This window comes from Nyctereutes procyonoides, unplaced genomic scaffold (genome assembly GCF_905146905.1).
Source record: "Nyctereutes procyonoides isolate TBG_1078 unplaced genomic scaffold, NYPRO_anot_genome, whole genome shotgun sequence".
Classification (NCBI taxonomy): Eukaryota; Metazoa; Chordata; class Mammalia; order Carnivora; family Canidae; genus Nyctereutes; species Nyctereutes procyonoides.
The window spans coordinates 37,663,316-37,688,467 of NW_026575135.1; the positions used below are offsets into that span (position 1 = coordinate 37,663,316).

Genomic DNA, 25,152 nt, shown 5'->3' on the forward strand with positions numbered 1-25,152 from the left:
TCTTAAAAGCCTGTACTAAAGTGGCAGAAGTTAGGCCAGAGAGGAGAGATTGATCCAGGAGAAACTGCAGTGGAAAAATGTATGGGTACTAAGTAAGTAGCCTGAGATCATTTTGAATGTTTTGCTATATATAATGTTCAATGGGAAGAACAGCACCAACAAGATAGGAATTTGTATACACAGTGTACACCTCAACTATGTAAAATTACAGACTGAAAGAAGTAGATGCAAATATATCGACATGTGGACATTAGCAAATCTTGGGTGGTAGGATTAAAGATGATTGTTTTGTTGTTTTCTTGAATTTATGGCTTTTTTTTCAATGAGCACCTATGACATAGCCAATCAGAAGATAACAACAGTAACAAAAAGGTTTGTTTCAGTCTTGTTTCCTCAGTTCTGCCTTTCTCAGCACTAAGGATCAATTATGCGTTTGGAGTGAGGGCATGGCCCTTGGGTAGGTTAGGAGTCACTCCATAGTGTAAGAGTAGTTGAATTCCTTGAGGCAGCTCATCACAGGCAGGCAGCTGGAGAGGCAGCAGCTCTGAAATCCTGATGGTTCCCATGCATCTCCATTGATTTCCCTGCCAAATCCCCCAAACCAGAAAATCTTAGTCCTCCTGTAACCCTGCTTTATCTTTACTCTAAACATCTATTTTCTTCCTCACACTTTTTAGCTTGGTCTTGATTCTTTGTTTTTCTTTCCTTGCTCCTTGAATTAAGCAAGTGGTCTTCAAGCTATTGGCTTGCCTGCCACTAAAAAGAATTTTGAAAATGAAGAGCCATGCTAACATTTTCATATACTAAGTAATTTGCCAAGGTCATGCAGCAAGTAAGTGACAGAGCTGAGATTTGAACCCTGGGAGTCTGGCCCTGCAAACTGTGTTTTTTATCTGGAGGACAACAATCTTTTTTTTTTTTAAACATTGAGAACTTCAAATCATTATTTTAGGTCCTTATTTTATCTCCTTAGCTTGTTTCCAGTTCACAGCCCCCAAATAACATTACTATAAATGTAGTCATGTTGGCTGGAAAGTCTTGTATCCGTTCAACTTATACATGTCTGCCATGAAAATAAAGAAAATAATATAAATAGGAATTTTCTTGTTTAACTTGATGAAGATGATAAGATCCAAAGCAATATAAATAAATAAATAAATAAATAAATAAATAAATAAATAAATAAATAAATAAATACAAAATAAAAAACCAAAGCAATATAAATAATATACATTTTTATAATTCATTAAACACAAGGTGGATTTTTGTTGGAAACACACCTGTCAATAAAATGGACAGGGTTATAATATTTTTCTTCCCAGATTAGTTCATATATCAGTAAATGAATAGTATTTATTGTAAGAAATAGAAAAGGTAGACCCTATCATTTATCATTTTTGCAGCTATAACTGCTGAGATACCTGGTCACATGAATAGATGGGACAAGGAACTTAATCTAATCATCATTGGGCTCTCAGAAATCATTTCAGATTGTTTGCCAAAAACTACACAATGATCAGGTTAGTTTCGTTAAAAGGAAAAAAATGAAAATCAGCCACCTTATTATCCAGATATTCTTATAGTCATTCACCTTCTTAATTTTAGGGAAAAGGCATTAACAAGGTGTATTAAATGCCCACTTATAAATTTAGCTGTTAGTCTTTCATTTAAAGGTATATTGTTTATTCTAGGACACACAGAAAAGATTGAGATAACAAAAACACTGTATTATTCAAATAGTTTCTTCAGTATGCTCTTTTTTTTAATTTTTTTAAATTTATTATTTATGATAGTCACAGAGAGAGGCAGAGACACAGGCAGAGGGAGAAGCAGGCCCCATGCACTGGAAGCCCGATGTGGGATTCGATCCCGGGTCTCCAGGATTGCGCCCTGGGCCAAAGGCAGGCGCCAAACCGCTGCGCCACCCAGGGATCCCAGTATGCTCTTTTATTATTACGAAAAGATACTTTTATCATTGCAAATTCAGCTTTCCTGATTGATGAAAATTTCCCACCAGTGGTCATGGTCAAATCATGCTGCCAAATCTAATTTACATTGGAAAAAATTGAGCTCACATTTCAACTCAAATAAATGTATTAATTTGCATTATGAGAAAAATTATTTAAAAATCAATGTATTGTCGGCTCCATTTCATAGGGTAGATTACTAAAACAGTCTAGAATAAAATGTGGAGCTAATAAAATTACTCATTTTACAATAGAAATGCTATTTCTTATTATTTAATTAGTAATGATGTAGTATAATGTAAACCTAACTTTTTTTATGAAGAGTATCTTAGAAGTCATGGGAAAAAAAGTCATGCTTACTTTGATTAATGTGGCTCCATGTGTGTATCACAATACGGTGTTGGACTTTAGGAACAAATTAGGTAAGAGTCCTATCTTTAAAAAAAAAAGATTTTATTTATTTATTCATGAGAGACAGACAGAGAGAGAGAGAGAGAGAGAGAGAGAGGCAGGAACACAGGCAGAGGAAGAAGCAGGCTCCATGCAGGGAGCCTGATGTGGGACTTGATTCTGGGTCTCCAGGATCACACCCTGGGCCGAAGGCAGGTGCTAAACTTCTGAGCCACCCAGGGATCCTGGTAAAGTCCTATCTTATAAAAACATTTATTCATATTGTTAGATCTAGTCAAACTGATTTCATATATTTAATGAAAGCAGTTATATACTGTTAAAAATTAAGTGCTTTGGCATTTAAATTATAATTTATGCTTATTTCACTTTTATTAACAGGATGTGGAAAATATTCAAAATTTTATAAGAAATAAGATGAGGGGCAGGTACCTGGGTGGCTCAGTCGGTTAAGCATCTGACTTTTGATTTTGGCTCAGGTCATTATCTCAGATTCCTGAGATCAAGCATTGTGTCAGGCTCCACACTTAGTGGAAGCTCCACTAAGTGTGGAGCCTGTTTAAGATTTTCTCTCCCTTCCCCTCTGCTCCTACCCACACACTTTCAAAAAAAAAAAAAAAAAAGAAATGAGATGAGATGAAAATGATGATTAATCATAACTGAAATAAATATTTGTTATTTAAATAGGCTATAATTACCTTATTAAATGATCAACATAGTTTCTGAAAGAAATCATGTAAAATTTTTATTCATGTGTTATCTAGTGTGTCTTGCAAAGTTTGTAGATAGGAAAATATTCAAACTGAATCTAGAAGAGTAGATGTGTCATAGTCTCAGGGGCATTTCTTTCCAGGTAATGATCCCAACTCCTGGGGATGAGTGTCAGGAAAAGAACGGCTTTCCTTTGAATATGTTAGGAGGCAAAAGCCATTTTCACTATTGGACACTTATGCTTTGTTCTCATAGGATACTTTCTAAAGAGTGATTCATTGTTAAAATAGGTAGGAATGCTAGAGGTGAATACATTCCTCTTCTTCCATTTTACATTCTATCTGAATTCTGAATATTCCAACATAGGCCCAAATATTAGGCTCTAGTTACCCTTTACCCAAATAGATATAGTCAGGAAAAAAAAATGTCCCTTCTGAGGTTCTTGGTGCTTTTATTATTAAGAGGCTTCCACAAAACCTCATTTATTTTGGCATCCAGGGGAGTCTTTCACCCTTGGCCAGTGCACTGTGTAAGTCGCCATTATTCTATAATAAAGGAGGGATATGATTTTTAAAGGAGAAATGGAAATGGCTAATCTGCATGTGCATGCAGGCCTTTTCTCACTCAGGTAGATCAATTTTAGGAAAAAGTAAGTTGAGGATTATAGGATCTGGAAATGGAATCCCAATGTCTGCACACCTTTTGGAAGGCCTTTACGTCCTTCATATTTAGGCACATCATCGTGGAAGTCCACGGAGTGAAGGCATGTCCCAGTGGAATATTACAGACATGTTCTACTCTGTACACTCGACTCTAAGCCAAACCTTCACCCAGATGTCAGTGATTTTTAGTGTGGCATGTGTAGTGGTATACATCAAAGTCATCCATGCTCAGTTTTCAAAACTAACCATGATCATCTCTCTCTCGACTGTTCATTAGGGGGTTGTGGCTCTGTGGCTGAGGTTTATGCAGTGGCTTTTACTGCTGAATGCTTGCCATGTCCTTCAAGCCGACAACCATTGTTTTAATTCAACTTGTAGACCCTTGTCAAAATTTTATATCTAACATTATACATCGTTTTTATCTTATAAAATGTTTAATGTTTTCTATATCCTATTAACAGGAAATAGAAGTCTTCCATAGCTTTTGGCCTTCAGTATTAAGGCTTCTTACGCCTTGCCCATCTGACTCTTTTGTATATATCCCTAACTATTTGGCCTCAAGTGTTAAAGATTCTGTGGCTAGTCTATTCTCTTACACGTATCCCATTAGTTCAGTTGTTCTCAAAGTGTGGTCCCTGGCCAGCAGCATCAACATCTTGTGGAGACTTAACTCAAAATGCAAATCCTTTGTCCCCACCACAGACCCAGTCAGAAACTTTGGGGATGATGGTCTAGTGTTAGTTGGTCTAGTGTAACCCTTCAGGTGATTCCAATGCACATAATGTTTGAGAATGCCTGCCTTAGTTCCATCTACCTAGATCGCTCTCCTTTCTCACTTGCTGAATTCTCAGTTATCTTACAAGACTGTGCCTTTCTGGCAGAGTTGCTCTCTCTTCTGTGTCCTATAGTACTTTATCAAATCTCTTTTATAGTATTTATATTGATGGCATCTGTCTCCTTTGAGGGTGGAGGCCACAACGTAAATTACTTTTGCATCTGCATGCAGCCCCTACCTTGGTGATAAGTTATTAAGTGGTGGTGAATAAATGAATGTATGCATGAATGAAGGAGAAGAGCATTGTAGGAGGAGTGGCGATCAATAAGGTCAGCTGCTGTGAAGAGATCATGGAGAATAATGAAGGATAAAAGCTATTGGATTTCATAGTAAGGCAGGTGTTGGTGACCTTTGAAATGCTTGCTTCAGCAGAGTGATGGGCAAGAAGCCCAGTTTGCTGGGAGTTAGAGACTTCCAACATGATGAATACTTGCAAGTTTCCAGACATACTGACTGTTTATCTGAACATGTAGTGGAAACAGAATTTTCTTGGGAGAAATAACCAAGTGACCTTAGACCAGTTACTTAACTTCATTGAGTCTGTGATCTCTGAATAGGCAATAATAGTAATACTGTGTGGTTTTAAAAAAAATTTTAAAGGATTAAAGGAAATCATTATAACCCCCTAGAATGATGCCTTTTAGTTAGTACTTACATGGTCATTTTCTTTGTCCATTCCCGAACACACAATTATTTTTATTTAATAATGCTGATGGTATCCATGACCCTTTGTAAAATGTATAGGATATGAAATTGTTAAGGATACTCTATTTCTAGTCCTTGGAGAAATTGTGAATAGTATTTGGCCTGGAACTGAAATACCTTCAGTTGAACCACTGATAGCTACTTTGAAATTACATGGTATCCAGCTGGAAAAGTACCCCTAAAAGTGATTGCCTTAAGCCTCTTTTAGATACAAATTATGGAATTCTACTTCAAGCAGACATAAAAAGGGAGAGTAAGATTTTTTTTTTTTTTTGGCTCATGTAACTGAAAATTCCAAGGATAATACCAGCCTCCACTTTGCCATATCCATATCTTCTGATCAAACAGTTATTATCAGTACTTGGTCTTTCTCAGGCCATCTAGCAGCCTGTCTTCCATGCGATTCTCATTCATATATATTAGCTGCAAATTTCCAAGAAAGAGAAGACTTCCCACTAGTTCTAACTAAAATCCTAGACTCAATCTCATGTTTAGACTTAGGTCGCTTGCCCATTCTTGAACCATTTGCTGTACCAGGGGCTTGGGATATCCTGGTTTCGAGGCCTAGCTTAAGGAACATAACATTCTGGTCTATGAAATAATTGATAGTGTAGGGGAAGAATTATTTCCCCAAAGGGAAATCCAGTTTCTGGTATCAGAATGAAGGGGGGTAGATGCAAAGCAGGCAAAACAGTTGTCATCATCTTATTTTATAGAAAAGCACTTTTTTTTACACTTTGCTTCCAGCAACTCTAGAGATCCTAGCTTAAACAAGTTGAATGGAAGAAAAGAATGACAAAGTATTGGAAGTTCTCTAATCCTTATGTACTCCCAACTTCACCAAGAATAGCTTTACTTTTATTATACCGAATTTTTGTTGAGATTTCATTTGAAAATGGAATTTGGGGAAAACCATTGGTATAGGACAATTTAAGATGGTTAGGCCCATAAAGTATAAAGGTAGGTGACCCTCTTTTCTCACTCCATTCTGCTGAACAAATTCTTGCCCTGCCTTTTATTCATCCCCATTGGTCCAACTCATGTTCCTAACCCCACTATGACTCAGACTTGAGTCCCTGAGGCAGACTCCATTTACTGTTATTATGACACTTAAAAAGTTGTCACTTACTCTTTGCCCACCTGGAAGACATCCTCAAAAGATGTCCACAACTTGGTGACTCAGTGTGAGCCAGCAGTTGTAAAGCAGGAAAATTTGATACATTCAAGAAATTTGACAGATCATAATATTTGATGATATGTATATGCTGAAATTTGTAATTTACATCTGCAAGGTGGGCAGTTTTTCAGTCCTTTATGGTTCATCTCCTAGGTAATTGCTGCTTAAATGACAGTCTGAGGTTTGTTTCCCTTATCTGCTATTGACTTTCTTTAAATATCTGACCCACCCTTTCATCTTCTATATGAGAGTATAAATGTGGCCAAGTGCTGGTTTATGTAAATAAAGTTTTATTGAAACACTGACACGCCTCTTGGTTTAAGTCTTATCTGCACTCCCTCTATAACAGCAGAGGTGAGCACTTGTGAAACAGAACATATGACCCACAAACCTAAAATATTTACTGTCTGGCATTTTATAGAAAAAGTTGTTGATTTCTACCATATATTTATGTGGCTTATAACAGTATTTCTTCTTTTTTGACATATGGCATATTTAGGAGGAAGAATCAGGTAATGTCCTTATTATTCTCATTCCCTGATTGTTCTCTAAAGCATTTCTAGGGAAATGTTTTTGCTTTACCTTTCCACTTGGGCTCTTTCAGTTCTCTGAACAACTTCTCTTTTTTTCTGGCCCCTTGGCAGTTTAGTCTTCTTCATCTTTTTAAACTGCCAGCCCTTTTTGGAGAGTGAGAGGGAGAGGTGTGATAACCTTCCATCCAGCCCTTGAATACATAGGTACACATACCTGCATGTACTTAATGCATGGCTGTAGGTACCAAACAAAAAGACAGAAATCAAGATTCAGTGTGATCTTATTTCCCCTCTACTGAATCCTCTTGGTTTCCTATTTGTTGTGGTCATAGCAGTGTATTTAGTGAAGAAGTGTTTGATGCAGGCCAGAAGAGTTGATGAAGGGAAACGGGGAGAGGAACAGATTCCCCTGACCTGGTCACAGGATTCTGTAAGCAGAGCAGCTTACTCATCAGGAGACTGAGTAGTAAAGCTCTACTTGAAGAAGAACAGGGATAATAATACCTCATTCCTGCATTTTCGCAGTCTAAATGCCCTGTGGAGTGAGAGAAGACTTCAATCCCTAGGCTTGTGAATCCCTTATCTTTCCCAAACGTTAAATTAATTTTTAAAGCTATTTATTCAAAGTTGACTTAACCACTAGAATAGGAAAGATCAGACAAATCAGCTGCAAGAAATGAAGTATGAGGAAACCCGAACTCTTTGACAAAGTATTCCTGGGAGTAAATGTGTTGAATGAAGCCAGCGGGTAAATGATAAGGGCCTTTACACTATGGATGTAAGAAAGCAATTTATCAAGAGTACATGAACTCTCTGGTGACCACAAGTCAGGAGGAAACGAGAGTGGAGGAGGAACCCTGAAAAAATACATTTGAAGTAGTAATAAAAAGTGTGTGTGTGTGCATGTACTTTTAAGTACCTGCATTAATATGCAGAAATACGGGCATATTAAAACAGGAGTTGCTCAGAGTGCATATATACAGTAGCCTATACTGTGAAGGGATAAGGTGCTGGGAAGAGTGGTTGAGAAAGGCCAGACAGTGGTTTAGAACTACACAAAAAACTTAAGCACTCTCAGGTATAGTTACGATTTGAGCCTGGTTGTTGTCTGATATCCATTTGCCTGACTTATGAGATTAGATGACCATCTTTCAAGCTCGCATGTTTATCTTTTTTAATCTCTGGAAGGTCATCTGTGTATAATTCTGACAGTTGATCTAAGGCTTTTGTGCTCTCTTAACGAGTTCAAAGCACCTCTCACTCATTATCTCATTAATCTTTGCAGCATCTCTTTGAGCCTTGTAGATGAGACAATGTTATCTTAATTGTTCACTGTAGAGAAACTGAGGAAAAATGTAATTACATTATCTGCAGTAGGGTTCCCAGGAGCTCAGACAAGGATGGGGGCTAGAATGTATGACCTTATCTTAGCTTTTAGATCTAGATGTAACTTTTTTAGATATGAGGAAAAAAAGGCCTAAAATATTTACTCTGGGGATGGTCATCCTTAGTTTTTTTGTACTAAGATAACACCCCTGAAATACATAGAAATTCTTCAATTTTGATTTTTGTCATTTTTTTCCTATTTTCATTTGATACTAAACCCTTGTCAGAGCTGTTAATAAAAAGTGACCAAGTTACAATGTGAATTCCTTTTTCTTGAACATGCCAGTGAGCATTAAACTGTCTAACAGGTAAATAGCAAGAGGGAGAGTTGGAAGAGCAATTCTTGGGGTTATCCCTGCTCACTAATTTAACTTGAGTTACATTACTAGTCCTTATTCTCTCAAATTAGGTCTTTTATCCTGTAAAGAGCATGCTCTACTTTCTTTTTAAACCATTCAAGTATTTTAAGAGGTGAGTCTTATTCAGAAAACTGATCTTGGTTGAGCCTGCTCTTATGGCAGGAGTCGAGAATTCTCTGTCTCTGGTGGAGGGATGGGGAACACTGTGACAACTTGGATAATCCATATTTGTTTTTTTTTTTTGTTTGTTTGTTTGTTTTTTTAGGATTTTATTTATTTATTCATGAGAGACACAAAGAAATAGGCAGAGGTGGGGAGCCTGATGTAGGACTCCATCCCAGGACCCTGGAATCATGAGCTAAAGGCTCAATTACTAAGCCACCCAGGTGCCCCAAGCCACAGTTCAATTAGCAAATTAATTAGTCCGTTTTTTAGAGCCAGTCATAGTCCTTTAGAAACCTCAGTGGCTCTCTTTCTGAAAGTCAGATATGTTTTGTATTTGCTGTTGTCTGCGGCTGTTAAACTACACCAAATTAAAAAAAAAAAAAAGGTGAAACAGGGAGGAGGTGGGAAGAGAACTATTTAAATTGCAAAAGCTTGCTTAAACATCTGTGGTTATGATCCGTCTGTAGAAATGGAGCCCTGATAACTTCCAGTGACTTGTTTCTACTTTCTTTGTCTCCGTCCCTTCCCTCTCTCTATTCCTGCCCACCTCCGGAACTTTGGTGGGACCACCACAGCCTTGGATAAACTCAGCACCCAGCACCTATACCACCCCACCCAGGTGGAGATCGTGCAGTCCAATGTGGTGTTCGACATCAGCAGCCTGATGCTCTATGGGACACAAGCGGTGCCTGTGCGGCTAAAGATCCTGCTAGACCGTCTCTTCAGTGTCCTGAAGCAAGAGGAGGTGCTACACATCCTGCATGGTCTGGGCTGGACTCTGCGGGACTACGTCCGGGGGTACATCCTTCAGGTAGGGGGAGGATGTCGAAACTGGTATCTGGCCAGCTCTAGTTGGGGTTGAGGGAGAACCCTTGTAAACCTGGCCTCTTTCCTGCCCCTCACGGGCCTGGGCATGCCCACCCTCTTCCAATTAAAGCAGTCCTTTTGGCTTGCTTGTCAGGGAACTGGGAACAAGGAACTCTGTCCCAGCAGGTTGGCATTGGGGCTCAGTGGTATAAGGTAGAAAAAAGAATGTGGCCCATTGCCTTGTGTTGCTTTGTTTGCATCTTTTTAATTTAGCTCTCTCCCCCTACAACCTGGGCTTCCTGCTTCTCCACCAAGTCTGATTATAGCTCCCTAAAAGGGAGGGCTCTTTGAGGTGGGTGATGTGTTTGTGAAAATTTGAGAGTACATTTCATCTGCATTTAGTAGGGCTTTTGCTTACACCGAATTTGTAGGTTCATTGTTTTGTGGTGGTTTTTTTTTTTTTTTGGTTGTCTGTGTACCCTATTTATTGCTGCTTCCTCTAAATCAAAAGAAAAACTGTAACCTCTGCAAACTCTCTGCTTTTATAACCAGTAAAACCCATTCTAGAACACACAGACATGGTTATAGATTTGGCTTTCACAACAACTGTTCCTCCAACTTGAGCCCCTTCTTTGTATTAGTGGCACTTGCGATCTGGTAAGAGTCCTAGGACTTCTGGAGGCCTGCAACCTCCACTTCCCACCCCCACCCCAACCTCCTTGCATTTTTTCATCATTTTTTGCAGCATGTCATGAGTTGCTTTGCATTGTGTACTTTGCCTCTGAAATGTTTTTATGGCCATCTGTCTTCCTACGACCCTTGAAGGGTAAATGTTGAAAACAGCATGTTGGGAGACCCCAGGATCCAAAAAGACTACACTGGACGATGAAGAAGTACTCCCTCCTGCCAAAGGAGATCACAATTGGAGAAGGTAGACTCTGAAGTGATTTTTGAAATTTTTTATGGGGATAATACCAGGAGAATTGACCCCCTTCAAAAAAAATTTTTTTTTTACTCTGCCAGCCTTGTTTATTCCCTGAATCACCCTGTGTTGTGTGCAAGGCCTTGGCTGCCAGCTTGGTATGTGCTGAGTGGGGGGGCCTCACATCTCCCTCTTGCTTTAACCAGGCATTAAAGCACACACATTCCTGTCATTCTCCTATGTGGTACCTCCAGGTGTTAGCCAGGGCAGGAGAGCAGAGAGGTGTGATGACAGGAAGTAGAGAGAGACACAGAGAGGGTGGAATAACCCATCTGCTCCCGTGACTGCTGTGGTTAGCATTGAATCATTGCTTAGTGAGGTGTCAACTTGGAAGGCACAGAGAGTTTGGCCCTCAGAAGACAAGATGATGATGATAATAGGAATAATTATATATTACGTTTTTAGTTTATAGAAGACTTTCACAAGCATTATCTCATTTGCCTCAGGATGGGGGTATTTCAGTGGGGTGAGTGGAAAGTTAAGTCCTGGGTGGTCAGGGGACCTGAAGGGGCATGAGGTCCAGGAGGAAGGGGCCAGGAAAAATAAAGCACAGAACCAATGTGCTTCACAATACCTGCTCACACTGGCCTAGAGATAGATATGGTGCCACATCTTTCTGCATTCGTTTCCACAGCATAAAGATTAATATCCATTAGGGATAGCTCTTATTCTACAGAAAGGAGCAAAGCTCTTTGCACATTTTTGAACAGAACTGTAAGCGTGGCTAAGCACTCTTTTCTTTATTCAAAACCTAAGATAATATGCCCCAATCTAGTTCCACCTTTACTGCCTCCACTCTGATGCTTAGTCTGTCATTAATGCTGTATTTCAGTTCTACATGTGTATTTTTGCCTAAGATCTCTGGAGCATATGCATGGTATCTTCCTGTCCAAACAGATAGGAGGTGCATGACTGATTATCTGCCTTCATAACAACCCACCTCACTATAGCATTTTTATGGCAGGAAATATAGAACCTGCTGGTGGTTCTGTGATATGGTCCTGATGTTTTGCCTTGACCAATCAATACCTGTTCTTTGTTTTACTTGATATTATTATTAAAGCATTAATTTTTCTCTGTTTCAGCCTATCTCTAAGTCAGGCATAGAAAATGTACATTGAAATGTATTCTGTATTTCTTTTTAACAATACAAAATTGCAAGAGAAATTAAGTCTGCGAGGAAAATACTGCAAAACCATGAACTGAAATTTATAAAGTCTCTGATTTTAGGGTGAAGTTATTGCCTATGAAGAATTCTGACATCTATTGTGATACTTAGGTCATAATTAATTTTTATTAATTTAGTATACATTTTGAAAATGTCTTACTATAATCTGTTTCTCCATTCAGAGTCTAGAATTGACATTTTGAGAAAATCATGGATGGTTTTTACATTAGAAGAACACTAGGTTTAGTTTCTGTCTTGTTTTATTGATAGGACTGATGTAATATAGATTTTACTTAAATGATGTTTTTTGTTAACCTCTATCCTCTACTTCTTCCTTGTGAAAACAGTTTTGGTTTAGGGAAGAAGCAAGAAGTAGAAGGACACAAAACTAGTAAGAAAATGCTCATTTTGTTAAAAAAAAAAACTTGAGAAACAAGAGCTAGGCTATAGAAGTAAACCCTTTTCATCTAAAGCAATGTGATTTGGCTATTGGCCAGTATTTTTTAAATTATATATAGTAATGATAAGGTATACACAAATGACTTTGAATATAATGATATGTAACATTTTCATGCACAGAGGCTATAAACTGTGTGTCCAAAGGTTGAGGAACCCTATAATGCACTGTTAGTGTACAAGTCATTTTATCTGGCTAAAACTCAATTGTGTTGTAGCCCTCAAGGCATCAATTTTAGCATTATTGCTCTCAACAACAGTATATTGAATATTATGTCAGTTAAAGGAGAGTAATTATCAAGGCAAGTTAGGGTGGCTGTTAGACTTACCACATATTGACTTGGTTAGCAGTTGGCTATAGATTGTGTTACTGGGCAAATGAAGATGTACGGGAAGTTGAACTGGTGAAGCCAGGATATTAATTCAACTCTCTGTGGGCCTAAACCTATATCCCTTATGTCTCCACAGCTACTGCTGGTTTCGGAGATAGTTTTGAATGTGGAAGAATAGCAGGTGTCTGCTTTGATTTTGAATTTTTGAATTCAGGGGATAAGAGGTGTAGGCTGTTCAAAACTATCACTTACAAATGATATGTATGAAGAGGTTATTAAAAGGAAAAGGGAGGTAATAGTAATGCCACAGATTCATTTAAAAGGCTAGCAATATCTTTCAAAAATCCTGTTGCTGTTTTGATAAAAATTACTTCTCACTTATGTAATGATCCATGTAATTCATAAGTGAAGCTGCTAGGTGTAAAATGTATAGCATAACTTGGAACACAATGATTTAAGAATCCAGGTAACATCTTTACATATGTGTGTGTGTGTGTGTGTGTGTATGAGTTCAATTTGCCAACATATAGTGTAACACCCTGTGCTCATCTTGTCAAGTGCCACCCTCAGTGCCAGTCACCTAGTCACCTGAATCCAGGTAACATCTTAAAGGTAGAAAACCCAGTATTCTCCTGTGTAGCAATTAGAGTGTTCATTCATAAAGTACAGAAAAACTGAGGTAAATTTTAGACACTCCATATAACAGCAGAAAAAGGAAATAGGCAATTAAATGCTAAAATATAAAGGAACATGGGATGTTTTTCCTGCTACCAAAGAGTTATTTTTTTCTCGCGTCTCTATCCCATGGTACATTTATTGACAATAAATAAAAGCAGTGTTCTGTTCTTTCCTCTTTTTTGCTGTCTTTTTTTTTAAGATTTTATTTATTTATTCATGAGGGTCACAGATAGAAAGAGAGGCAGAGACACAGGTAGAGGGAGAAGCAGGCTCCATGCAGGGAGCCCAATGCGGGACTCGATCCCGGGACTCCAGGATCACGCCCTGGGCCAAAGGCAGGTGCTAAACCACTGAGCCACACAGGGAGCCCCATTTCCCCTGTCTTTGACTTAGGATATAAGAATATAGGTGATTATCATTGTTGAATTTAAACATTTAAAATCAGGTTTTCACAGTCATTTTTCAGTTTGAATCTGTATCTGACTTGCCTGGGCTCATACACCAGCCCATCTGTGGAAATCTCTTGCTTTGCAAATGAGTCCTGCCAGAATTCAGAGAACCATATCAGACACCCTGAATAATTAGCTAAGGTGTCAGCAGCCTTGTGAGAGGGTAAGCAGTGATGCACATTTCAAATCACCTGTGTCTTGAAACAATCAGAATTAATAGAACCATCAATACTTTAGGAGAATATTTCCCAGAGTATTCTGGGGGCACTGATCTTCTAGAGGTCTGACTTTAGATTTGAGAGGAGCTACACTCAGGATCCTTCTGGTAGAGCCTCAAGGTACACTTTAGCATGAAGGCTCTGAGAAGTTTTGGAATAAGTGGTTTGTGAGAGTAGGGAAGTAGAATCATCAAACACTTCCCACTTCATAGCCTTTTCCCATCAAACTTATCAGAGCTCTTCCTCAACTTGGGGCATTCACATATTTGGATTCCTATGCCTGGACTCTCTTGCTCCTCTCTACACATGGGCAGATTTCTTGTTCTTAGGTGTCAGCCAAAGTCCCACTTTTCCACAGAGGCCTTTTCTGTCCAGGTTAACCAGTATAAGTCTTTTCTTGTGTGGCTCTACCTCAGGACTGTTTCCCTCAAGCTCCAATCCAATTTAAAATCAATCAATTAAGTCAACTGTTAAAATGGTTTTCTTCTTGGCTTTCTCATTTGGGAACACCACAAAGGGAGGGCACTCAATAAATATTTGTTAAATGAATGGGTAAGGAAACCTGCTTCACTTGGTATAGCTTGATGTTTCGCAGTGGAACTCCTGGAATGTGCAGTAGCCAATTAGTCCAAGGGCCTTTACTCTTTCCTCAGGTTTCCTAGGTACTAAACGCCGTAACAACAGATGGGCTCCTGAGGGCAGTAGGAAGAGAAACAAAGGCTCCCACACCCCCTAGCTAGTGGTCTATGTAGAATAAGTGTTTTGTGGTATCCATGTGGTAGAAAACGTCGATATTCAGCAAACACTTGTATTTAAACAGCCCTTTTGGGGCAAGTTCACATATGTTAGCTCTTTGAATCCCCTTATACTGTTACTGCCAATGAATTAACATTTGGAGTAGTTGAAATTCAAAAAGCTTGAGTGACTTTCCCATGATCACAGACACTACTAATTGGCACAGTTGATGCACTGTAAGCTTCCTGAGGATAAGAACCAATTACTTCTTGTTCATCACTGTAACCCAACTCCTAGTACCCAGCCTGACACGTAATAGTGTTTCCAAAATATAAGAAGGAGAAAATTTTGAAATCTGATTTGAATTCAGGTCTTTGATTTTATATGGAGTATATGTTTTTGTTGCTGTTGTTTTAAGACAACCAAGCTATCTTTCCAGAATGTAATATGTGAGAGTTTTGTAGATCAGAGGAGCATGGTTTAGGGAACAGAGAAGGCCTGGGACTCTTCAACTGAGAGGTAGTTAAAATGTCTCTCGCATTCAGTGACAGATTTTATCCACCTGACCTTAATGAAATTAGTCCCTCTTTTCTATCCTTTTTTTGGGGTATTTCCTGATCTTCCACCCTGTTTTAGATTACCTTCCTCTCTCATTGCCATGACCCAAATATTTCTCTCATTCTGGTATTTATCATTAATGCTTCATTGTAAATTCTGCTCTTTGATTTACCTTTTCAGAAATATATACCTTTTGTAAGTGTAAAAAAACCTAATCAATAAGATTTCAACTATATCATGTGCAGAACAGAGTTGAAATAGCTCTTTCCTCCATAAAAGGATATCAAGTTGGATGGCAAGAGGGCACTGGACATTGAGTAAGAGTATTGGGCTAAAGTCCCAGGACTGCCATTAATTATATATATGAGTGTGGAAAGTTGGCCATTCTCAGCCACAGTTTCTTCTTCCTCTTCCTCCTTCTCATTTTTTTGGGGGGGTGGGGTGGGGGGGTATAGGGGAATGGAGGGATAGAGGGAGAGAGAATTTTAAGCAGGCTCCATATCCAGCACAGAGCTTGACACAAGGCTCAATCTCACAACCCTGAGATTACACCCTGAGCCAAAACCAAGAGTCAGACACTCAACCAACTGAGCCACCCAGGCACCCTCACAGTTTCTAAAGCTTTAAAACTGAGATAACCCCTTACATCCCTCTTGCTCTTGAATGGGAAAAAAAGGTGAAATAATGTAGATGAAAACATGTTATAAATTCCCGCTCGAGTTTTTTTCACTTATATCTATGCATAAACCTGACTCTGATCAGTTACAGCAGGGAAATATCAGGTGTCAGACCTCTTTTTCTGCAGATATCAAATGCTTAGAAAACGATAAATACATTTTAAGCTTTAGTTAAAAAGATAAATGCTGATTTAGTAAGTAAACCCTGAAATATTAGTGGCCTAAGACAGCTGGAGTTTATTTCTCTCTCTCTCACCAAGACCAGTCAGCATTCCTGGTTGGAGAACGTTTTCTTCCTGGAGGTGATTTGATCTCCTCATATGTCTCTGACAACTTAGGGCCTCTGCCATTGTATGCCTCTGCTGTTCTCTGGGCCCACAGGCTCCTCATCCAGGTGGCAGCGCTGAAAGGCGATGGAGATTCTGTGTGGAGGTTTTCATGGACCAAATCTGAAAGCAGAGTAGGTCATTTCTTCTACCTCACTGATCAGAGCTTCCATCTAAATGGAGCCAAGTGACTGGGGAAACTAAGACACGTACCTTTGTACCATGGAGGATGAGCACAGATCAGTGCCCCACTCAGGTGTGGTAGAGTAGCTGTAATTCTACATTCTTTTTGTACAGTTGGACAAGGAAAGCGTAGGGCAGCAGAGTAGGGTGTTAAAGCAGGCTCACAGGTTTGGATCGCAGCTCCAGTTCTTACCAAATGTGTGAAAATAGGCCGTGTCTTTACCTAAGCCTTGGTTCCCTCACCTAGAAAGTACGGATACTAATAGTAACTCATCGGTTTATTGTGAAGATAAAATAAGATGATGCATATAAAGCATTTAGTAGTGCCACTTGCTAAGTATCCAGTAAATGTTAACGATTAACATAATAATGAAAAAGATGATGACATAGACTCTTGCCAATGTGGCCATTTTAGGCCTTTGTGTATATAGCAGCCCTAAATCCAGGTTTTCTTTTTTTTAGTATTTCACTGTGCCTCTTAGAGTGCTTTCCCAAACAGGCTAAAGAGAAGCTACTATTCCGTTGTAAATGAGGCAAACACACATATGTACATACATACATGCATGCACAACCTGCATATATGTACATGCATAGTAAATACCTGATTACAAGTGAGAGGCAGGAAAGTGTAGTGACAAAGGCTTAGGACTTTAGTGTCGGACAGACTTGGGTATGAATCCTGGTTTCAACTTCTGATAGTTCTGTTATCCAAGATAGGTCATTTAACATATTTGAACCTGGGACGCCTGAGTGGCATAGTCGATTAAGTGACTGCCTTTAGCTCAGGTCATGATCCCAGAGTCCTGGGATCAAGCCCCACAACAGGCTCCCTGCTCCATGGGGAACCTGCTTCTCCCTCTCCCTCTGTAGTTCTCTCTGCTCGTGCTCTCTCTTTCTAATAAATAAATAAAATCTTAAAAAAAATATATTTGAACCTAAGTTTCTTCATTTATAAAGTTAAATAAAATGATAATTATAAAGTACTTCATGCAGTAACTAGCCCACAACACTCTTATTAATATTAACTGGTACTACATTTTGAATGTGTGAATATGCATAGTGCTTTTTCTTTATTTAAGTTTTGAAGTAATGACTTATTCCAAAAATGACAACCATTTTATTACCCTTGCATTTCTCTACTTCATTAGCTCTTCCAATATTCCTCTAAGCACCAGGCACAGAATGAAGGACTACTTAATGAATTTATGAAAATGATTAGAGTATCTGGGCTTTCACCCCACTGAATAAAGTAAAACTTATTTAAAATAGACAACCTTTTTTCTGGGTATTACCTGACCTCACAGATTTTTACAAAATTTCTGGAGCAGAAAGAAGAGTGGTTCTAGGTTTAAATTTTTTTTAGGTAGTCCTTCAAATAGCAAATTTTACTGATTAATTACTATATGCTGAGTACGTAAGAGATCACTCAGGAAGCCTTCACAGTACAGGACAAAGCAGCCATAAACAAATCATGCAGGTTGTATGATCAAAATTATAAAAATGTGCAGATATATAAAATGTACATTCATAGTATTGAACATAGTATTGACCCAGAGGTGGGATTATTTGACTCCAACTAAAGATTGGGTTATCACCACCATAACGTAAGGTGTCTATGCATTATGTGAATCTTTTTCAGAAGAGAAAGACCAGGTATGAATGATTAAGATACCTCTGTCTTTGGCAGAGATATACAAAAGGTAGATGGTTCAGAGCAATGTTCTATATTTATACTATCTGTTTTCTAGAATGCTTGGACCACTCTACAGACATTATCCCAGCAATTCTTTTAGCCTCCCTATTAGAGAGATAGTTTCAGAGACTGTTATCCCTGGTTTTAAAGGTATCATGGCTGAAGGCCTCAGGCAGGGTCAAAGCTGGAATTGGAATACAGGGATTTTGAATCCCTTGCCAAAGCTCTATTTGAACAGAAATGAAAATAAACACCTATATCCAAGGACGTAGCTTGATGTTTTGTGTTCAGAGTTAAAGTAAAAATATTCCTCCCTTTACCCATGCAAAGTAGAAATAGATAGCTCACCAAATTCCAGGATGGAATGCAGAAACTGGTAGGATTTATTTTGTATCTGTGGGACATGGAGAGAGGGTTTTTGTGTCCCCCAGGAGAAACAAAAAATGAGCCCACAACTCTCTGGCCATTCACCATCTGACCAGAACCAGTTCATATTTACTTGAAATGAATATTCTCTATGATGGCACTGATTAAACTATATGGTCTCCAGAACAACACTCTGACATGCTCCTTGTTGAATTTGAAATGGAATGCTCCTGAACTGTAGGTTTAGACCTCAGTTCTACCATCAATTAGCTCTATAGTCTTGCAGAAAATACATAATTTCTACAAGTCATATTTTGCTGGTATCTTCTTACCGGGGTTTTGAGAATAAAGAGGAATCATTTGTTAAATTCATAGTAGAGCTCAGTAAATATTAATTCTTTACATAAAGCCACTTTCCAGTTCACTATTCCTTGCAACCCTCAAGTTTCTAGAGCAACAGAAACTTTGTGATTCTTTTAGTTGTCCATACATTTTATGTGAGCTACCATGTCCTTTTCTAATACTGCCCCTCAGAAGATCACTGAGATCTGTGACTATTGCAAAGAATCACAGAAAGGCTCTCAAGACCCAGCCCCCCAGTCTGCCATGTGTTTCTTTTGAGTGACCTATGTTTCACATTCTCGTTACGTGAAATCATGAAGGACTATGAAAAAGTAGAAAGTGAGATGCGCAATCTGTGTGGGTTGCTGGAAGCTTTTACTAACTCCATACAAATGGGACAAACATAAATAAAGATACACTTATTTGATTCATGTATGATAGTCTTACAAGTAATGCCAGCAACAATTGGAAAATAGAATGCAGGCCAATACATTTGCTAGTAGAATTAAAGTGACCACTGCCAAATTGAAATACTCTAGGAAGACCTGTTGAAAGAGGAGATTCCTAAAGGAAGAAGAGAGATATTGTTACATAGTAGAAAGGATGGAACAAGCATTTTTCCATATAGGAAGAATGCTATGTTGGGAAGAGGTGTGAACAAGTTTATGGGGGAGAGTTGCATTTCAGTTAGGTGAGCAGCATTGAGCTGTGGTTTAGGTGAGTGTGTGAGGCCAGGCCTGGGCTCGTTGCTCAGAAGTTCATCTTGATTCACCTTATATTTGCATCACATCCCTTTCTTACTTCCTTTCTTTTTTAAAAGATTTATTTTAAGTAATCTCAAAACTGAACCTGGGGCTCAAACTCAACAACCCTGAGATCAAGAGTCACACTACTGACTGAGCCAGCCAGGTGCCCCTCATCACATTCCTTTCTAAGGGGAGAGACTGGTGATTCTTTTGGTTCACACAACTGGCATTTGTTGCTAATAACCCTCAAAAAGACCAATCACTGGCTAGTGGTTTCATGAATGGTTGTTTTAGAAACCTACTACTGAGATCCCATTGCTATCTAAGAAGCATGGGATCTTTCATTTGTTGGTCGCACTGAGTGACCCGTTGTATTCTCTCTGTCTCTCTCTCTGAGTGACCCATTGTATTCTCTCCCTCTCTTAGTCAATGTAGATTTGGGATGAGGACTTGGAGGGTAAATCAGATGGACAGTTTTCCATTTTAACAGTGGAATGCCTTACATGGCTGCAGTAGACCATAATTCATAAGACCCCAAATTAAGAGAACAAGGTATTAGCTGGTATACATTTTCTGACCAGCGGTCATGTTCATTTTATTGTGCATTTCCTACCCATAAGCCCCAGGAAGCCATTTCTCAGAGACTTTGGGAACTGAAGGTCCTCTGCATAAGGAAATGCTTTAACCTGGTTTTCTTGTTCTCATGTAATTTTCTCTCTTAAACAAAGCCATAATAATAGTGTCAGAGGCAGCTTTCTAGTTAGTATGAGTAATGTGGTTGCTGTATTTTCTATTTTTATTTTAATATGCTTTTCCTGCTGTGGATTTTTTTTCTTTTTTGGTTTTAAAAATAGCAGTGGAATAAGTGTGGTAATTTGAAGACACTGGTGCATACTGCATCCTCTCTGGGATGCAATTCTAAAGGAAGACAGTGCATACACAACAGGCATTTCTTTCAGATTCCTTAGTGAAATAAATAGAATGTTTGGAACATAGACGGCTGAAAATATTGGCTTATGGTCAGGTTAGTCCAGGCTTCAAAGAAATTGACGTTTAAACAATAGAGTGTCTATCCTCTAAGTTTTTGTCTCTAGGGTACCTGTTCATATTAAGCCTGTTTATTTTTTGGTGTGTTGATAAGACACAAAACGAGTTAGTCAGGGACACGTCTTCAGGCACTTTATTCATTTGCCTCTTTTTAAAAGTATGCACACATCTTTAGAAATTTCAAATTAACAACAACAAAATACACTTAAATTCCCCTTGAAAGAGTAATTAAGAGCTACTTGTTTCTGTGTCCTGTCATCTCTGCCAGATTTGGAGTTCATGCTGAGTATATTCCATTGAGTCAGCCATCATTCCATCACCAGCCGGGATTGCTTTTCCACGTATTGACATGTGAGGGAATGTCTGCCTTGCAGTAGCCATGGGCTCGTGCCAGATTTTGAGATCCATAGGGGCAGTGCTGGGAGCTTTTCAATTCTGAATCAGAGATCCGATTCATAATAGCTGAGCCAGGGAGACTGGGTTGAATCTGTGGCCAAAACCACGGTAAAAAACTTTTTTTCCCCCCCTTTTCCCTTTCTGCAGTGCTTTATTGCTTTAAAATATGAGTGCCTCTGTCCATTGATCCTCCAGTGACTTTAGGTTGGATTCAAATTGTGGTCTCTTAGGTGAAAAGGTCAGTGTTTTATTCATTCAGCCACACATCGATGGAGATTAACTGAGAGCAGTACAAGACATTTGGATCCTGCCAGACCTAGGGCACCTGAAAGAAGTTTATTTCTTTTCTCCCTAGCCTTCACTATGCCTGCTGCAGAAGAGGATGGTCCTGTCTTCTGGGAGTGGGGGAGGGTTTTGATTGGCTGTGTGTTAACTGCCTCAAATCCATGGCCATAGGGTGAGTAAGAACCCCTGAGAATCAAATATGTCATCTCTGTAGCATCACCTGATTTAGTGCTTTTCCACAAGTCTGAGATGTCTCAAGGGGCCTTTTTTCCTTTGCAGCACTGATCTTTCAATGAGGTGCTAGTGTCTGTCCTGAGCAATAACAAGGAAAAACCATGAAGTGTGAACAGCTCTTATTAGGGGGGTAAATGTCATTAACGCCTTTGTAGCCTTCTCTGCAATCTGAATGCTCTTGTCAAGAGAGTGACTTACTAAAGCTTCCTTTAAAATCATATAAATGGAATATAAGATAGTGAAGTTTTACATTTTAATTAAGCAAGGTCATTAGCCTCCTTTACTTATGCATTGTTGTAGTCAATTATGCTTGTTCTGAGAGGGACAGCCCTCTGAGATAAAGCTACTGAAAAACTGCCTACAAAAATTATTTTAAGGATTTGAGAAATACTTCATTTACTCTAAATCAAAATTTGATAATTTTTGGTGGTTGTGGGGAGCAGATATTTCTATTTTAATTTTATATATAGACTCATATACTCATGTACCTGACCATAATATGTATATTTCATATATGGTATGAGAAAACATGAGCATTTCAAGGTAATGAGTACATCAGTCCAAATTAATGAAAAATCTGATGCGTATAAGATTTAAATAATTTTATTATTTTCAATACATAAGTAGAAATTTTTCTCCATCTGTGAATTGTCTTTATGTAAAAATTTAATATATATGCAAAAGATTTGCTTAAGTAAACCTCTTCTGCAAGTTTGAGATTTTCATTTTGGTTTCTTGTCACTCTTGGTTGCATCTTTGAGTTACAAAATAAAAACATGTTGAATAGTTGTATAGTGGTAGGGTCAGAGGCAGAAAGAATCTTTTTTTTTACTATGCATATTAATTTTTAATAAGGAAAAATGAACTGAAACATCTGATTAAAACTTTGGGGAGGTAGATCTCTAAAACTTTATGGAAGTTAGATGTGGTGAATGGAAATTAAACATATGGTACCTGTTATTACTAATTTAAGATGTATAATTTAATGTGTTTTGTTTATATAGTGTGCAGTCTTTGTTTCACATTTGATCTTCCACCCCTTTTTAAAAATCCCGTTATGTCACAGTTTTCCTTTATGTTGTATTTCCCCCCCTATTTTGAGAGTTCAGGAAAATGTATTTATTCAACAAATATTTGCTTGAGTGGCTGCTATATTCAAATGGTAGAGATAGACACCATGCTTCTCTGTTACAGTCCTCAGTTTGGTTGAGATTGAGGCTCAAGTTAGGCTAAATGAAAGCAGAGGTCATTAGTGTACATTTTCTAATGAATATGTAAGCATGATCTATAATTACAATAATGAATTATATTTATACTTTTTGGACAAATTTCCAACTTTCCTGGAAAGTTAATGCCTTAAAGAATTTGAAACATTCCCTGTCTTTTTTTTTTCATTCCCTGTCTTGATTATAGTATTAATTCAAACTCTGCAATTCAGTGACTGACTAAATAAAATTAATTTTCGACCCAGCTCCCACTTTTTGAATTAAAAACATTATTTTAGTTTGAATTAATGAGATTTTGCTGTCTTATGGAAAACCCACCTGTTTATTAGATCACAGATGTTAAGCAGCAAAGAGGTGTTTCCTTCTAATTCCTTAACTTATAAATGTTTTGACAAGTTAATAAAAACTAACTTTAAAAATTCCCTTTTAGTGAGAATCCAAACATGATCATTTTTAACTCCATCAGGATCATTTTGCAAAAGCTACCCATGGAGTAGTACCTCACTCACTTAGTACAAGAAACTCTCCATGGAATTACTACTGTCAATGCCACTTGGGGAGTAATTGGGCCAATTAAAATGTAGATGTTTCATATAAATATAGTGCCTACTAATTTAAGAATATCAAATTTGGAATTAGTCTATATTCCCTTTGATAGTTTCCTTCACTCATTGCATAGAATTTTAGTTCATCTGATTGCTTCTTTGACTCATAAGTAATATATGTATATCATCAAGGCATTGATAGTCTGGTGCCCATAGGTTCTTCATATGGAAAGTGATCTCAGATTTGGTAGCACAACAAGAAGGGCCATATGATAACACTCTGCTTTGTTCTCTCTTTTCTCTATGTTCTGCCTTACACCTGGATCCAGGCCGGCAGTATAAATTCTGATTTCTAAGGTTCACATTTTAGGATAACTTTGACAAAAAGATGTCTGGAATATCAAGATTATCAGAAATGTACAGTAAAACTTCATAAATGTTTTTCAAGACACCAGATGGAAGGAAGCTTTACTGCATTATATTTCCCATATGGAGAAGTATCTGGGACCTGAAAGGGGCACAGCCTTAGAGGGGGAATACTTCTTTTTAAGGAACTTTATAAAAGAATGCTATAGTATAGGATTTTCATGCATGATTTATTCACTTGAGCATATTGCTCTGAAGGCCCAAACAGCATCCTGGGTATAAGTTGTGGTTTCCCAGACCTGAGACGTTGTCTGATGGTTTAAATTTCACAAACTTTTTAGATTTGGCTATGGCACAGGTCAAGTGTGTCTTGCTATGAGTCTGGTTGCCATCTATTTTAGTCAAAGTTTCGCTTTTGTTAAAATCATTGGATTGGGTTTCTTAATGAAAAATAATCATACCTTTCCTTCATGTGTTATTTTATATTAAAAGAAAGATGGTACAATTTAATTTTTTTATTGAGATATAATGTATGTACAGTATTCATGTCAGGAGTAGAACATAGGGATTTTGCAAATGATCACCACAAAAAGTTTAGTTCCATCTATCACCATGCAGAGTTAAAACGGTGTTACTATATTCCCCATGCCGTACATTGCATCCCCATGACTTATTTTGTAATTGAAAGTTTGTACTTCTTGATCCCCTTCACCCATTTTGCCTGCCTCCTAACCCTACACCCCTATGGAAACCACCAATCTGTTCTCTTTATTTATGTGTCTGTGTTTTGTTTCGTTTTGTTTTTTAGATTCTACATAGAAGTGAAATCATGCAGTGTTTGTACAGTCTTTCACTATGAGTTATTTCACTTGGCATTATCTCCTCAGGGCCCATACATATTATCGAAAATGGCAAAATTTCGTTCTTTTTTATGGTTGATTGGTATTACATTTTGTATGTGTTACGTACACATACACCCCCAACATCTTCATTATTTATTCATCCATTGATGGACATTTAGGTTGTTTCCATATCTTGCCTGTCATAAATAATGATGCAGTGAGTGTAGGAGTACATATATCTTTCCAAATTAGTGTTTTTGTTTTCTTTGAGTAGATACCCAGTAGTGGAATTGCTGGATTATATATTAGTTCTATATTAAATTTTTAAAGAAAACTTCATAGTGTTTGCCATAGTGACTACACTAATTTATATTCCCATCAACCGTGCATGAGGATTCCTTTTCTCTACATCCTTGCTAACACTTGTTATCTTGTCTTTAATAATAGCCATTTTGACAGATATAAGATGGTATCTCATTGTAGTTTTGATTTACATTTTCCTGATGATTCATAATGTTGAGGATTTTTTTTTCCTTTTTTTGGTTTTTGTTTGTTTGTTTTGGGAGCATTTTTTCTTGTACCTATTG

The 25,152-nt window shown here is 38.0% G+C and overlaps 1 protein-coding gene across 12 annotated transcripts in view; it reads left to right on the forward strand.

The window, feature by feature from the left end:
• BNC2 (basonuclin 2) overlaps positions 1 to 25,152 on the forward strand; it is a 444,196-nt gene that overhangs the window by 302,876 nt on the left and 116,168 nt on the right. For all 12 annotated transcript variants that reach the window (XM_055302016.1, XM_055302018.1, XM_055302015.1 and 9 more), the window contains one exon: positions 9,484 to 9,719. In XM_055302016.1, coding sequence (XP_055157991.1) covers positions 9,484 to 9,719 — 236 coding nt within the window. The remainder of the gene's footprint in view (positions 1 to 9,483; positions 9,720 to 25,152) is intronic.